Source organism: Dendropsophus ebraccatus, chromosome 12 (genome assembly GCF_027789765.1).
Source record: "Dendropsophus ebraccatus isolate aDenEbr1 chromosome 12, aDenEbr1.pat, whole genome shotgun sequence".
Classification (NCBI taxonomy): Eukaryota; Metazoa; Chordata; class Amphibia; order Anura; family Hylidae; genus Dendropsophus; species Dendropsophus ebraccatus.
In genome coordinates this window covers 73,043,447-73,060,230 of record NC_091465.1, presented here as the reverse complement: position 1 = coordinate 73,060,230, position 16,784 = coordinate 73,043,447, and the positions used below count along the sequence as shown (strand labels likewise).

General features: G+C 43.6%; 1 protein-coding gene across 1 annotated transcript in view; it reads left to right on the top strand.

Moving 5' to 3' along the window:
* The window catches only part of LOC138769175 (32 kDa beta-galactoside-binding lectin-like), a 42,597-nt gene that overhangs the window by 20,000 nt on the left and 5,813 nt on the right, over positions 1-16,784 (top strand). The window contains exons 3-5 of the mRNA XM_069947447.1: positions 4,164-4,190; positions 4,292-4,383; positions 13,580-13,751. Of these exons, the coding sequence (XP_069803548.1) occupies positions 4,164-4,190; positions 4,292-4,383; positions 13,580-13,751 (291 nt within the window). The remainder of the gene's footprint in view (positions 1-4,163; positions 4,191-4,291; positions 4,384-13,579; positions 13,752-16,784) is intronic.

Sequence of the window (16,784 nt, the reverse complement as noted above, 5' to 3'; positions counted from 1 at the left end):
CAAAAGATCTCTGAACTCTCCTTCACCTCGCCAGATTACAGCACACCATCGCTAAAGATCTCTCACCGACCATGTTAGCTGCCATTAATTTATGGAACAAACCTGAAATAAAGTCTTCCCTGCTTCCCACTAATTACCTCACCCTTCCTCTAGACATACTACACGACCTTATTCCAGATTCAAACTACGCCCTCTGGCAACGAGCAGGGGTGTCTAGCCTAGCTGACCTTCATGACCAAGGAGCTTTATGCTCATTCTCTGACATCACTGCCCGATACGGCATCCCTCGGAGTGATTTCTACAAATATCTGCAGGCACGACATTGTTTGAATAGCTTGCCCTCCCCCACTAAATCTACAGTACCCTTGTTTGAGCGGTTCTTTGGGAGCAACCACCTGAAACCTAAGGGTCTCTTTCAGGCATACCGAGCACTCCAATCTGACCCCCCAATCTTCCCCCAATTACAAAAATTGGAAAGGGACCTTAACTTAACCATTAACCCTGAACAGTGGCAGAATTCCTTTGGGATAGTGCCCAAGGTATCCCATTGTATAAATCACCTTGAAGTAGCTAGGAAACTAGTTTATAGGTGGTATATGACCTCTGACTGCCTCTCTTAAATATTTCCTGGTTCGTCCCCAACTTGCTGGAGGTGTATGGAAAGCACTGGTACATTACTGCACATCTGGTGGACCTGCCCAAAACTCGCCACGTTGTGGCAGCAAATACACTCACTTCTGGAAAATGTTTTACAAACCAGAATTGATTGGTCACCAGAACTAGCTTTACTCAGCTTAGGCCTAGATAACTGGACTACTTCAGACACGACAGTAGCTTTACATATCCTACTCAGTACCCGTACTGCTATAGCTAAAAGATGGAAAACCACTGATCTCCCCACCGTAGAGGAAATTCTATCAGTCGTGCGCTACAACTACCAGATGGAACTGTCCGTGGCGCTTCGCTTGAACGTCCTCCCTGTGGTGTATAATAGATTGTCCAAATGGAGAGAATTTGGCTCGGTAGCAGGATTCTGACTAGATGTCTGATGATAATGAGGATAACCATTTGTTCTGTACTTTCTAATGTTTTCTCCTTCCACTTTTCCAATGTTTTCCAATGTCACCCATTCCCAGAATTAACACTTTTGAGCGATTGTATCGCATATTCTCATTTTGAACGCCATTTAGAATTGTTAGTCTGTCTGTTTGTTATTTTATTTTACTTCATCCCATACGCTGTTGTGTATTTTATTGTATATTGTTACGGTAACTGGTAGTTACCTCTTTGTTCTTATTTGAGAAAATTCAATAAAAACTATTAATCCAAAAAAAAAGCAAAATAGCACTTGCATTTTTACACCTACAGACCCACATGAGCCCTTATTTTTTGCGTCACTAATTGTACTTTGCAATGACAGGCTGAATTTTTGCATAAAGTATACTACGAAACCAGAAAAAAATTCAAAGTGTGGTGAAATTGAAAAAAAAAAAACGCATTTCTTTTATTTGGGGGTAATGTGTTTTTACGCCATTCGCCCTGGGGTAAAACTGACTTGTTATGCATGTTCCTCAAGTCGTTACTCGTCCCGGAGGAGCGATCTCCACCACTAGACACCAGGGAAATGCTGTATCCGATAATCGGATGCAGCTGTCATGTTTGACAGCTGCATCTGATTACTGTATTAGCGGGCACGGCGGTCGGACCGTGCCCGCTAATACCGGTGGTCCCAGGCTACAAGCGGCACCCGGGACCGCCGGGTTCAGAGCGGGGTCGCCGCGCGGCCCCGCTCTGAACGCCCGCACCCACGCGAGGACGTACAGTTACATCCTCGTGCGGGAAAGGGTTAAGCATCCCTATGTGAGTAATGTATATGCTGGGGAGAGGAATAGAAATGTGGGCAAGGGTGCCTTCACATACAACGTATATGCAGTGGATTTCTCTCTGCGTTGCACTGATTGGCTGACCACCGGGAGGACCCCAAAGCAAGCAGGAGCGTGGTGCAGGTAATGTATGCTCTGGGGCCACGGGGATTAATGGCGCTAACGCCGTTTACTGTGCAAGATCAGGAATGTGATAATTTAATAGTTTGGGCGATTACGCGTGCGGCAATACCAAAAATGTTTATTTATTTATATTTATAAAATGGGAAAAGGGGGGGGGATTTGGACTTTTATTATGGGAGGGGATTTTTTATTAATAATTTTTTATTTTTTTTACATTAACTAGAAGTCCCCCGGGGGGACTTGTATATACATAGCACTGATCTCTCATAGAGATCAATGCTGTGTATATACACAGCAAAGATCCATTAGATTGGTTATACATTACTTTGGCCTGCTGCAGGCCACAGCAATCTATTGCCGAGCTGGGATCAGCGTCATTGCGATGCTGAGTCCCGGCCCAGCCAGAAGCATGGATCCCCCCCTCACGATCGCATCGTGGAGGGGAGATCCGTCCTACTAGACACCAGGGACACCGGGAGCAAAGCCTCTAAATGCAGCTGTCAGGTTTGACAGCTGCATTTAGTGGCTTAATTAGCCGTTGCGGCAACAGGACCCGCGCCGGCTGATAGAGGTGCTCCCCGGCTGCAGATATCAGCCAGGAGCGGCGCCATTCAGAGCGGGGTCCCGGCAGGACTCTTCTCTGAACTCCCCCCGCGTCACCATGACGTATCAGATACGTTATGGGTCGCTAAGGGGTTAGTGTTATTAAAGGAGAAGTCCAACGAAAATTTTTATTACAGTAATGTGTTGCCCCCCAAAAGTTGTACAAATTACCATAATACAGTTATTACGGGAAATGTTTATAAAGTGCTTTTTTCCCTGCACTTCCTACTGCATCAAGGTTTCACTTCCTGGACACAATGGTGATGTCACTTCCTGCATAATATGGTGATGTCACGACCCGACTCTCAGAGCTGTGCGGGCTGTGGCTGCTGGAGAGGATGATGGCAGAGGGATGCTCAGTGTCCCTCCAGTGCCCTGTGTCCCTCAGTGTCCCCCTGCCATCATCATTTTTTCAAATGATATATCGTTACATCTAAACTGATCGTTATAAAAATACATTATTACTCGTTAATCCTTTGATTGGGCAAATTATCGCTCCGTGTAAACGCACCATTAGTCGCATAAATATATTGTAGGAGGAGGAATGTAACAAAAGATAAAACTAAGACCTTTATTCCTAGTCTAGATGTACATGTATTTCAATATTCCCATATTTATCATCTCACATTGGCTGGGTTTATAAGAAAAAGAGAAAGCCATGTGTATTGTTATTAGTTTGCTAACTGAATTATCTCATATTCACGATTCAAGCCTCTAGGGGCCAGGATATCTAACATGTGTATCCAATAAGCCTTTTGGCATAATAGAAGGTTTTTAAAGGTCAACTCCAGGTGGGGTGATTTTTTTTTTTTTTTAAGTGCTAGGGAGACTGTTAGAAATAATGAGGTCTCACCAGCATGTTCTCTCATCAGTGCTAATGCCACATACCGCCGTTCTGGTTACTCAGGTCCCCGGCCGCTTCCTAGTTAGAAAGGGGACCCAGGGTCGCTCACTGACACGTCACGACCCAGGTCCCCTCTATAACCAGGAAGCTGGCGGGGCACTACGGCATCACTGCTCCCTGGCACTTTTCTAAACAATTGCCCTGCTTGGAGTTGTCCTTTAATAATATCCCTTCTCCTGGGATGTTCAACCTGTTCAATAATTTGAAAAAGCAACTGTGCTAGAGCAAAATGTGCAGGTAATGGAAACAATATTTTTTTGCATCTTACAGTGAATTTATGTTTACATAATCTGTCCTTGCATTTTTGGTGGGTTTCTCCAATGTAAAGAAGCCCACATGGGCATTTAATAATTCAACCCTTCGAAACATTAGATCAATAGCTACAATGTAGAGATGCAAAAGTGCTATTATGTTTAGCAGATAAAAATGTCTGTTTAGCGATCTTCTTCTCTCTTCCAATATGGACACATACCAACGTGTTCCTTAGATTTGGTGCTCGTCTATTACAAATGATAGCTGGGGGAGTAAATTCTTCAACATGTGGATATGCTTCATATAACAATCTTAGAATTTATTTGTGTCTACCTGTATAATAATAATGTATCTATATGATATGGGTTTTATATCTTTCTTTATATTCTCACCCACAGCCAGCAGCCATGACTTTCTATAAACCGGTATGATTTTACATTATTTTACTTGTGGTCTATACCAAAGCTGCTTTCTTCCATTTTGTCATACTAACGTTTGTTTGTTTGTTTGTTTGTTTGTTTTATAGGAAAGTTACTTTAGAGCTGCTTTTAGGGCAAATTTTTTAGATAAGGAAAATGAAACTGTCACTCTCATGGGACAAATTTATACGGCAGATAAGTATGTTTCTTTTTGAATTACTATTAGTTGTTAAAGTTTGTATAGTGGATATGCATGGTACAGACCATAAAATGTAGTATACAAACATGGAGAGAAAGGAGCTGTTGCACATCACACCTATGGCTCTAATGCCTCTCGGCTGCATTTATAAACCAACGCCAGGATCTTGGTATATAATTTGATCAAACCATATTGCCTCATGCACTAAGTGCAGGTCCCCTGGCCCACACTAAATCAACACTGTTTCGGTCAGCGACTGCCAACCCTGCTAAGCAAGCAACAACGGGGGAAGGGGGCTTAGAATAGCCCTGCAACCTCAATGTCACCGGACCAAACCAACTGTTCCCCTTCAGTCCCTTGCTTTGCAGGGTTCACGGTCGCTGACAGACACAGTGTGGGTTTAGTATAGGGACTCATGTGGGCCAGAGGACCTGCACATGGTACATGAGGCAGTATGGTTTGATCAAATTATATACCAACATCCTGGCATTGGTTTTTAAATGCAGCCGAGAGGCATTAGTGTCAGCCATAGGCATTAGGTGCAGCAGCTCCTTTCTCTCCATGTTCATAAAATGTAGTATGCTCAGTTATACGGGCCCAAAGTTTTAATGGCTTCAAAGTTTTAATGGCTTCTTGACAATTGACTTGTGTAACAAATAGGGTAAATGAAGTGGGCTCAGGAGCTGCTATCTGCAGTTGATGTTAATTTTCAGCGGCAGGAATTAAAGATAATGGTGATCTTGATCAATAACAACTGTAGCATGTTTAAGGTTAATGGTAGAGATTAGCGAATTGACAATATAAATGAAAGCAAATAAAAGCAAAGCGCCTCGTTAGCTTATCCGACGGCTGCCTTTGAACTCCGTGCCGCTCTGCTCTGTGTGCCTGGGAAAGCTGGATCCAGTCCTGGGAAGCTTCTCCCAGTTTTCCAGGACTGGATCCAGCTTTTCTAGGGACCTGAAGCAGAGAAGAGTTCAAAGACAGCCAGCTGACAAGCCAAATTCTTAGCTAACACGGTGCTTCCCTATTGTAAATTCACCTTTTTCCACGGGCCGATTATGGACCACAGGAGTGTTGCTAGAAATGCTCCTGTGGCAAATAATTGGCAATCAGCAATCAGTGACAATGATAAAAGGCCTAATCCTCGGCTGATCTTGTCTTTTGAGCCTGCTGCAAAATAACGATAACAGGGAAACCGACAGCACAGTAATGTAAATGTGTGCTGCCAGTTTCCAGATGACAAGCAATATATATCTTATTTTCTGGCGTATAAGATGACTGGGCGTACAGGACGATCCCCGACTTTTAAGAAGAATTTCTGGGGTTCACCTTATACACTGTAGTCAGGCAGGGATTAACTGAAATTGAAAAAAAACAATTAACTCACCTCAAGTAACAATCAACAATCTCAAGTAATACCATGTCTAGAATAGACTTGGCATTGGTTAATAGAAATATGGTTATGTATAGGGATGAGCGAACCAAACCGTTACAAACCAGTTTTGTTATGAACTTTGGGAAAAGTTCGGTTCGGGGGCCGAACTGAACTTTGATAAAGTTCATTACAAATCTGGTGAAAATAACAACGGCAACTCAAAATTGTACCTTTGTCACAGAATAGACCAGGATACAAGGGATTATTACTCCTATAATCCCTTGTATCCTGGTTTTCTGTGAATATCAAGATGTGTGACGTCACCCCTGTTAGGGTGAGACCTTAAATTAGTCTCCTCAGATATACCTGGGTGCTGCCTAATCAAAAATGTAATGTGACAGCTGTCTGTGAGTATTAACCAAGACACATGAAAGCAACTTCAGTGTTCAAGCTTATCGAATTTATTAAGGGAAAATCAGTTGATATGTTTATAATCAGGTTCAAAAAATAGAAGAACCTCGTTTAGCCGCAACAACAAAAAGTTAAAAAAAAAAAGTCCAATCACTGTCTGAGGTCCAAAAAAAGTCCCATCACTGTCTGAGAAACAAAAAAAAACACAAAAAAAAGTCCCATCACTGTGCCAGAAACAAAAAAAGTCCAAAAAAGTCCCATCAGCTTTCCCATCGGCTGTCCCGTCACTGCACAGTTGTGTAGAAAAATTTTGGCGACTCATTGGGTATCTTGGTGTCCAAGACCGTGCACCCCAGTGCTGATGTCTGGTCCTTTAATTATGGGCAAGGGCAGTACATGTCTGTTACTGCCCATTGGGTCAACATTCCCTCAGAAGTCCACCAGAAAATTAGCCCATTCTTGCCACTGTCACCTCCCTGGTGCTTTAGGGGGCCAGTTCTGCACAAGTTCTGCCTCCACCAGCTTGCAACAGGGATGGGAAAGGAGGTAGGAGACATAAGGGGTTGAGGCAAAGTCTATCAGAATATTCATTATGTCTCGCGCTCAGGGGACCATCAATTCATTCAGTTTAACTTGGTCCATAGAATGTATTACACGCCCAGTTTCCTATATAAAATTAAAAAAAGAAAGGATGATAAATGTCCGAGATGTATGCAGGAGGGTGGTAATTTCATCCACATGGTATGGTCTTGTAAGAAACTGCAAGGGTTATGGGGACAGGTATATGATTTTACCAATTAATAAGTTTGAGGTACAGTTTAGCAAGATCCCCTAATTGTGAAAAGTAAATGTGTGTGCTCTACCTTGTTCTATATGGAATATAGCAGAGTAGGTAACAAGTGCACTACCTGGCTTGCACCTGTAAGGCCAGTAAATTTATAAAGTGGAGTAACAATTGCAGGCTCTCAAGAAACTTCCTTAAATCTGTAAATTTCAATAAAAAATGTTTTTTCTTATATGAGTTAAAAAAAAAATTCTTATATATATTTTGAAAGTATTTATTTTAATAATAAAAATTAAAATTAACAAATGATAAAATCACAACAGTAGATGTGTTACCTAGAGCTAATAAGCATAATAGTCATAGTCCATGAATTCAGTTTTTATCATAATGTGTATTACAATATGTCCATACATTATCTCCACAGCTTCAGTTTTTGGCACTGCAGGGCCCTTGCGTGCCGTTTAGGATAAGTGTGAATAAGTCACAAGTTGACTTGCGTTTTTCCATATATATCATGTAGTCTATGTTTTTGAGCGTCTCTGCTGGTACTCTTCAATGTATAATATTGTGGCAATTGTTAAATTCACTTACAGTATGTGATAAACGATTTTTATGTGGAAAACAGTTTCCATATGAATTGGTGGTTAACCACCTCTCACCCATCCCGAGACTGCTGTGCTTTATATTCCAGGCTGATCTGATGGCAGTGTCTCCGGGTGCTGTGGATCTCCTGAGATCAGCACCCGCACACTGTTCGGCAACCTAGCACACAGCGTTGACTGCTAGCATTGTAGTAGTGGAGAGGCGTTACCACCTTTCACTATGGGAGTCTTTAACCCTTTGAGGACCAGGCCCAAAATTGCCCAGTGGACCGCGCAAATTTTGATCTTAAAGTTTTTGTTTTTCCCTCCTCCCCTTCTAAGAGGAAGGCACTTTCAATTTTCTATCTACAAACCATGTAAGTGCTTGTTTTTTACAGGAATAGTTGTACTTTGTAATGGGGTCTTTCATTTTACCATAACATGTATGATGGAACCCCAAAGTTATTATTTATGAAGATATAAATAGATGAAATCGTATATATTAAACAAATTTATAAAAAGTGATCAAAACGACGGATCTTCACAAATATGGTATTAATAAAAACTAGAGATCATGGCGGAAAAAATGACACCATACAGCCCCGTAGGTGAAAAAATAAAACAGTTATAAGCGTCACAATAGGCCCATTTTATTAATAACTAATTGCCAAAAAAAAGGATTTCATTTAAAAAAATATATAACATTAGAGAATGTGTAAACCTGCATATGGTTGTGTTCGGACTGACCTATAGAATAGTGGTATCACGTCGTTTTTACCATATAGTGCATTACATAGACACAGTAACCCCCCAAATGTTGACATATTGCATTTTTTTTTACGATTTCATCTATTTATATCTTCATAAATAATAACTTTGGGGTTCCATCATACATGTTATGGTAAAATGAAAGAGCCCATTACAAAGTACAACTATTCCTGTAAAAAACAAGCACTTACATGGCCCTGTAGATAGAAAACTGAAAGTGCTAAAGCTCTTAGAAGGGGAGGAGGAAGAAACGAAAACACTAAGATCAAAATTTGCGCGGTCCACTGGGCAATTTTGGGCCTGGTCCTCAAAGGGTTAAAGACTCCCATAGTGAAAGGCGGTAACGCCTCTTCACTACTAAAACTCTAGCAGTCAACGCTGTGTGCTAGGTTGCCGAACAGTGTGCGGGTGCTGATCTCAGGAGATCCACAGCACCCGGAGACACTGCCATCAGATCAGCCTGGAATATAAAGCACAGCAGTCTCGGGATGGGTGAGAGGTGGTTAACCACCAATTCATATGGAAACTGTTTTCTTGGCGTCCGTTCGGCAGGGGATGCAGTTATTGTCATAAAAACAACTTTTAATCTGCCAGCGCTGTGTCTAATGGCCGGGGCTTACATTTGTATATGCATTAGGCTGGCACCACCTCTCTGTCCTTCCTCCCCACCCTCCTCATCATTAGGAATGCTCCAGACAGACTGCTTCCTATTCCCCACCTGTGTGTATAATGAACATGGGCTGGATCGTTCATACACCTGTGCAAAGCTCAAACAGCAGTAAATGTTTCTGGATCATTATTAATGATGAGGAGGGTGGGGAGGAAGGACGGAGAGGTGGTGCCAGCCTAATGCATATACAAATGTAAGCCCTGGCCGTCAGGCACAGCGCTGTAGGATTAAAAGTTGTTTTTAGGACAATAACTCCATCCCCTGCCGAACGGACCCCAGGACAGATCTTGGATTAAAAGCAGCCATCTGAAGGTACAAGTGGTTTGGGGGGGACAGATTGTGGGTACATAGTCGCTTTAAGGGAATTTTGTAGTACATTTTGTAAAATTTTGTATGTTTTTTATATTTGTGCAAATATACTGTAATATTTCCTTTTTTTGTGTATTGTGTTTTGAAAAATTTTAATTTGGAAAAATGAATAAATAAATATTAATATAAATAAAACAAAAAAAAAAACAATCAACTCACCTGTCACCCATGCCCGTCAATGCACACTGCCTGCGCCAGAGGTCCATGAAGCTCTTCTGGCAGCCGAGCGTGTCATCAGAGAGGCTTGGAGATGCTTGGCTGCTGGTAGAGCTTTGGGACAATGAGGAGGATTCAGGGACTTCCGGTGCCTCTGCCATTCTCCCGAAGCTCTCCCGATGAGACGCTCATCTGCCGGGAGAGCTTTGGGGACCTCCGGCTCAGGCAGAGTATAATTGTCCGATCTATTAAAATATAACAATAGTATTAGTAGTTATTATATTAATAGTATGTGTGCTTAAGGGGTTAAGGGCCTTTTATATGGGCCAATTATTGGCCAGGAGTGTTGGTAGAAATGCTTATTTGGTGTAATGCTTATTCAGTGTAAAAGTGTCAGTGATCAGTTGATGAGTGGGAAAATCCCTGATCCTCAGCTGATTGCATCTTTTGTGCAGTTTTAAAAATTCCCGCTATCGGCAGCACATCTCACTGTGCAAACAGGAGATGTGTGGCTGATAGCAATATATTTAAATGGTTGCATGAACTGATAGCTCATGTGGCCAGGCCATATGACTAATCTTACTTTCTAAAAGCACTGCAGATGCGCTTCAATCTTGCTAATCGGTGCTTGCTTGCGTACTTGTATGGCCCCATATTGGCCATGTAAAAGAACCCTTAGAAGGCAGGAAGGAATAAAAAAAAATTCTGTCACCGGGAAAAGGTTATTGAATTCTGTGGTCCACACTTACACTTAATGCAATAAAAACTGTTTATTCATAGAAAGACTTATTTAAAGGGAATCTGTCAGCTCCTGGGCCCTACCTAAGGTGCTTACAGTTTGCTGTAGCTGGCAGTGCCCTAGTGAGCATGGTAACCTTTGGTAATTTTGCATGCAGTGGATTATGTACAATCTCAGGTCTCCTATTGTAATGAAGAGGCAAAGAAGAGTTGTTTGTTCTGCATTCTGGACACCTCACCACTCCTTCCTCCTCCCTCTACTTTATGTATAATCAATGCTGCCCAGCCTCCTTCTTACTCACGCTTTCAGCCAGTGTCTCTGATTGCAGATCAGTCCTCTGTATGCAGGTAATGTCTAAAAGAAACATTCAGCTACAGTGGAATCTCTCAGCCCAAATGTGTTGGAGCTCTGGTCTAGGGGTAACTTGCCTGTCTAGAGACCTGCCAGCAGTTCATTTTCTGGTTGAAATCCCCTGATGTAAATGATATTGAGGTCTTTATTTTTTTTCCTAATTATTCTATCATTTTTAAGGCTATGTTCACACACAGTATTTTTGCTCAGTATTTTGGTCAGTATGGCAAATAATAACAAATATCGGACATTGTTTTAAAAATAACAGTAATTATTTGGCATTAAGTGGCTGCCATCCACTCAATTTCAACAATGTTTGAACATAGCCTTTCTGTGTTTTCAATCCGCTCCTGGTTTTGGTTGCGAAATACTGCCACCCCCCAAAAAAACAAAAAAACAAAAAAAAAGACCTTCATGTCCATCAGAGACCAGAGACCAAACTGCTGGCAGGCCACTAGACAGGTGAGTTTCCCCTAGACCACAGCCCCCAATACTTCAGAGATTCTACTATACCTGGAGTATTTCTTTCAAACATAACCTGCCTACACAGAACTGATCTGCAATCAGACACTGGCCGACAACTAAGCGAGCAGGAGACTGAGCAGCATTGATTATTGATATTAATCATTTATATTGATTATTGATTATTCACAAAGAGAAGGGGGGGGAGAAGTGAGGTGTGCCAGAGCGCGGCACAAACAACTACTCTTAGACTATTCATTACAGTAGGAGACGTGAGATTGTGCATTATCCACCGCACAGAAAATTACCAAAAGTCACCATGCTCACTAGGGGACTGCCAACTGCAGCACACTGTCAGCACCTTAGTTAGGGCCCGGGAGCTGACAGATTTCCTGTAACGCCTTTAACCCAAAGGACATTGAGGCACAGATGTCCAGTTCAAATTGTAGCAATGTTCCTCCTCACCAAGACCCAAAACACTTTTATTTTTCCACCTTGGGGTGGGGGTGTCATTTTTGCACCATGATCTATAGTTTTTATTGGTATCATATTGGTGTAAAAGAAAAATTTTGAAAAAAAAAAATTGACATAATTTGTATCGCATGCTCAAATATATAATATGTTTCTTTTTAATTACCACACAGTAGGGCTGGGTGATTAATCGAATGAATTCGATTAATTCGCCCAGAATTTTATAATCGATTTGATTTTTTTGTCCGGAGAGGGGCGGTGAGGTGCGCGGCGGCAGTCGGTCCGGAGAGGGATGGTGAGCTGCGCGGCCGGCAGTCTGGAGAGGGGCAGTGAGGTGCACGGCGGCGGGCAGTCCGGATCAGGGGGGTGAGGTGCATGGCAGCAGGCAGTCCAAAGAGGGGCGGAGAGGTGCGTGATGGCGGGCAGTCTGGAAAGGGGCGGTGAGGTGCACGGTGGTGGCGGGATGCAGTGCTTCAGCAGCTAGTACTAGCTGAGGCGCCGCTGACCCGCCCCTTACACGTAGCATCAATGCAGATCCTGGAGCTGTACAACAGAATCAGAGGGGGGGCAGTGCAGACCCCTTTTCCTGCTGTACAGCTCCAGGATCTGCAGCAATGCGATCACCCTATTCTGCAGTCCCTGCGGCCTCCTCCAGAAACCAGGGACCTCCATGTGCCACAGGAAGGGGAGCGCTCAGTCCCCCTTAGCTGCCCCAGTCCCCTCTCAGTCCCCCCCCAGCTGCCCCAGTCCCCTCTCAGTCACCCTCCATACCCCTCCGTCACCCTCAGCTGCCCCAGTCCTCCCCTCTGTCACCGCCTGCTCGCTGCAGTCCCCCCCTCAGTGACCGCCAGCTGCCCAAGTCCCCCCTCATTCCCCGCCAGCTGCCCCATTCCCCCCCAGCTGCCCTAGTCCTCTCTCAGTCACCTCCATCTTCCCCAGTCCCCCCTCAGTCTACCCCAGCTGCCCCAGTTCCCCCTCAGTCTACCGCAGCCCCCTCTTAGTCTCCCCCAGCTGACCCAGTCCCCGCTCAGTCTCCCCCAGCTGACCCAGTCCCCCCCAGCTACCCCAGTTCCCCCCAGCTACCCCAGTTCCCCTCATCTATATCTGTTCTACTACTACGTCCAAAAATTTTGGCCATACCGCCCAGCAATAATGCACAGATTAAAAGCCCCTTCACTGCAGGAATGTATATATACGTTCCTATCTATCTATCTATCTATCTATCTATCTATCTATCTATCTATCTATCTATCTACCTACCTACCTTTCCTGTCTGTCTATCTGAAATGATAAACAGCACTCCATAGTGTAAAACTGTATGGCTCCAGACTGTGCAAGTGGAGAAGTTGGAAACTCTCACTTGGGATAGTTGTGCAAACCCGAGGCACAACATTCACAAGGCTGTAAACCAAAGTAAAACTGCAGCCACTCCCGTATATACTCACCGGGATAAACAATAGACTAAAATGTCTCGACTCCAATACAGATGCAACAGGCGCAGGTCCAATGATAATGAAAAAGTATTGTAAAAAAAATTTATAAATTTGTTAGACATAACATGTTTCAAAGTCGAACTGACTTCTTTCTCAAGTGACATATGTGACACTTGAGATAGAAGTCAGTTTGACTTTGATGGGGTAAATTGCGGGGCCAAAGAGCAGCCGTGGAGGATTGGGGAAGGAGAGTTTCACTTCTTTTTTTTTAAACTTGTTATAGCCAAATATTAAAAACATTTTATTTTTGGAAAGCCCATCTGATATTTGATAGGTCATAAATGCTCTGTACCTTGGATCAATATAGATTTAAAGGGGTTATCCAGCGCTACAAAAACATGGCCACTTTTCCCCCTCTCTGGTCTCCAGGTCAGGTGTGGTTTGCAATTAAGCTCCATTTCCTTCAATGGAACTGAGTTCCAAGCCATACCAAATCTGGAGACAAGAGTGGGGAAAAAGTGGCCATGTTTTTGTAGCACTGGATAACCCCTTTAACCTACTGTAACACACATATTTTACATAGGATTATGTCAACACTAAACTTGATGTCACTGTCACTTTTCCAGGTTTGCAGTAAATCTTATAAACAGCAAAACAGGAAATATTCACTTTAATTTCAACTGTTCTGTGTACTATGAAACAATAGCAGGCAACAGTCGTGAAGGTGGCTACTGGGGAAACGAGGTAATCGGTTATCCCACGGGCAAATTTCCATTCAAAGCTAACACAGAGTTTACGGTAAGGAGAAAAAATATTATGAATACTAAAAGGTGTTGTCTGAAGCCCAAGATTCTTAATAACTTGACAGTCACAAAAATACCTGGTTATATTGTTTGGGGAGTTTATCATGTGGTTTCTAAGTGTTTTCCAGCTAATTGCCCTGCGTTTGTCTGTTTCTTTTTTTGTAGTTTAACCCCTTCAGGACCGGGCTAATTTTCGTTTTTGTGCTTTCGTTTTTTCCTCCACGTCTTTAAAAGGCCATAGAGCTTGTATTTTTTTTACTTATAGACCCATATGAGCCCTTATTTTTTGCACCACTAATTAATTAATTTTGCATAAAGTACGCTGCAAAACCAGAAAAAAATAAAATGTGTGATGAAATTGAAAAAAAAAAATGCATTTTTGTAATTTGCAAAGGTTCTGAGTTTACGCCCTTTGCCCTAGGGTAAAACTGACTTGTTATGCATGTTCCTCATGTTGTTACGATAACAACGATATGTAACTTGTGTAACTTTTATTTACAAATGCGACCAAAAATGCACAATTTTGCACTTTGGAATTTTTTTTCGCTTACGTCATTTACCATAAGAGATCAGGAATGAAATAAATTAATAGGTCGGGCGATTATGCACGCGACGATACCAAACATGTTTATTTATTTATTTTTATTTATAAAATTGGGACCTATGCAGTATATATATACTGCATAGATCAATGAGATATTATATTGCCTTCGGCTATCACGGCCAGTAACAGATGCGGGGATCGCTCCTCCATGACCACGTCGTGGGGGGCAGTCCCCCCCACTAGACACCGGGGAAGGGGAAAGAGCAGCACTTTAAATGCAGCTGTCAACTTTGAGAGCTGCATTTAAAAGGCTAATTATCGGGCATGGCAATTGGACCATGCCCGCTAATAGCCGCGGTCCCGGGCGGCAGATAGCACCCGGGACTGTGACGGTTCAGAGCAGGGTCACCGTGCTCCGTAGTAGGAGATAAGGGGAGTATTGGTAGAGGGAGTAGCAGTAGCAATAGTAGTGGGATTAGAAGTAACATCAATAGTGGTAGTAGAAGTGGGAGGAGTAGTAGTATTAGCAGCTATATCTGTAGTAGTAGCAGCAGTAGTAGTTGATGTAGATGTGAGAGTAGTATTGATAGTGGGAAAATTTGTAGTTATAGAAAGTGTAGACATAGCAGTAGTTGGAAGTAGTCGTTTTAATAAACTTGGTAGGCCAGAAGGGGGCGAGTCGAGGCATCGTGCTGGGTCTTTACATACTTCCCAGCCGTCCGTCGGATACGTCGGGACAGTCCCGATTTGGGGGTAATGTCCTGCCGCCCCGGAACAGCCCCCATGTGTCCCACTCCCCATCGCACTGCCCCCCACCCCATAGGCGTACTGTCCTAAGATTTGATAGCACAGTACGCCTGTCGGTCTGGGGGCAGTGTAAGCCTGGCTCCTAACCGATGTGCGCTCTCTGGGCATGTCCCAGGGATTCCCCAGCAGAGCACCCACCAGTGACCTCAGTGTGCGCCACCAGCCTGTACCTCTGGTAAAGGGAGCTTTTGTTAGAGACTCTCCCTGTACTGGAAGTTCCAGCCCCGACGCACACTGAGGTCACTGATGGGTGCTCTGCTGGGGACTCCCTGGGACATCTCCAGAGAGCGTGCATCAGCCGGGGGCCAGACCGACAGGTAAAAGAAGACAGCCGCAGCGGGGGAGCGAGGTGTTAGGTGAGTTGTGTTTTTTTTCTTTTTGTCTGGGGAACAACATAGGGGGGCCATATATAAGAGGGACATGTATTAGGGGGCAATCTATAAGGGGGCATGTGTTAGGGGGACATGTATTAGGAGGAAATCTATAAGGAGGACATGTATTAGGGGGCCATCTATAAAGGGGACATGTATTGGGGGGCATCTATAAGGGGGCATGTATTAGGAGTAGAGATGAGCGAACTGGGTGCAGGTTCGAGTCGGTCCGAACCCGAATGTTCGGCATTTGATTAGTGGTGGCTGCTGAACTTGGATAAAGCTCTAAGGTTGTTTGGAAAACATGGATACAGCAAATGACTATATCCATGTTTTCCACATAGCCTTAGGGCTTTATCCAAGTTTATCCAAGCAGCCGCCGCTAATCAAATGCCGAAAGTTCGGGTTCGGATCGACTCGAGCATGCTCGAGGTTCGCTCATCTCTATATAGGAGACAATCTATAAGGGGGACATGTACAAGGGGGCATCTATAAGGGGGATATGTATTAAGGGACATGTACAAGGGGGCATCTATAAGGGGAACATGTACAAGGGGCATCTATAAGGGGGGCATGTACAAGGGGCATCTATAAGGGGGATATGTACAAGGGGCATCTATAAGGGGACATGTACAAGGGGCATCTATAAGGGGGAAATGTATTAGGGAGCATCTATGAGGGGGACATGTATTAGGGAGCAATCTAGAAGGGGGACTAGTATAAGGGGGCATCTATAAGGGGGACATGTACAATGGGGCATCTATAAGGGGGTAATCTATAATGGGACCATGTATAAGGGGGTCATGTATAAGGGCGCCATGTCTATGGAGCGATGGACAACACGGGGGGGGGCATCTATAAGTCGGATAACACAGGGGTTACATATACTATAAGGGGATCACATAGAGTCAGCCTACCCGCTAAAAGATGGTGTAAAGGGGCCAATACAGATGTGCAGTTTGTAGAGAGATGAGGATGGTGCCAGAGTGAGGAGCCTAATATGTTTGTTTGTCAGATTCTGTGGATTTGTGGCTCGGAGAAGTTCTCATCAGAGAAGACTTCCCCGTGAGTCATTGGATATAACTGCACTGTAACACTATAACTGCACAGTGGATTTTATTCAGTAGCAGCGGTGGCATAAGAAAATCAGTGTTGCACTACGCTGTGATTGTGGGAGAAGTGTTTTGTGTGGTTGGGGGCGTGTCTTGGGGCATGGGTGTGATTAGGGGTGTGGTCTTTTGTTTGGTTACGTCATGTCTATGTCCCTCTGCACTCAGTTAAAGTTGGGAGGTATGTCTTTTTCTTG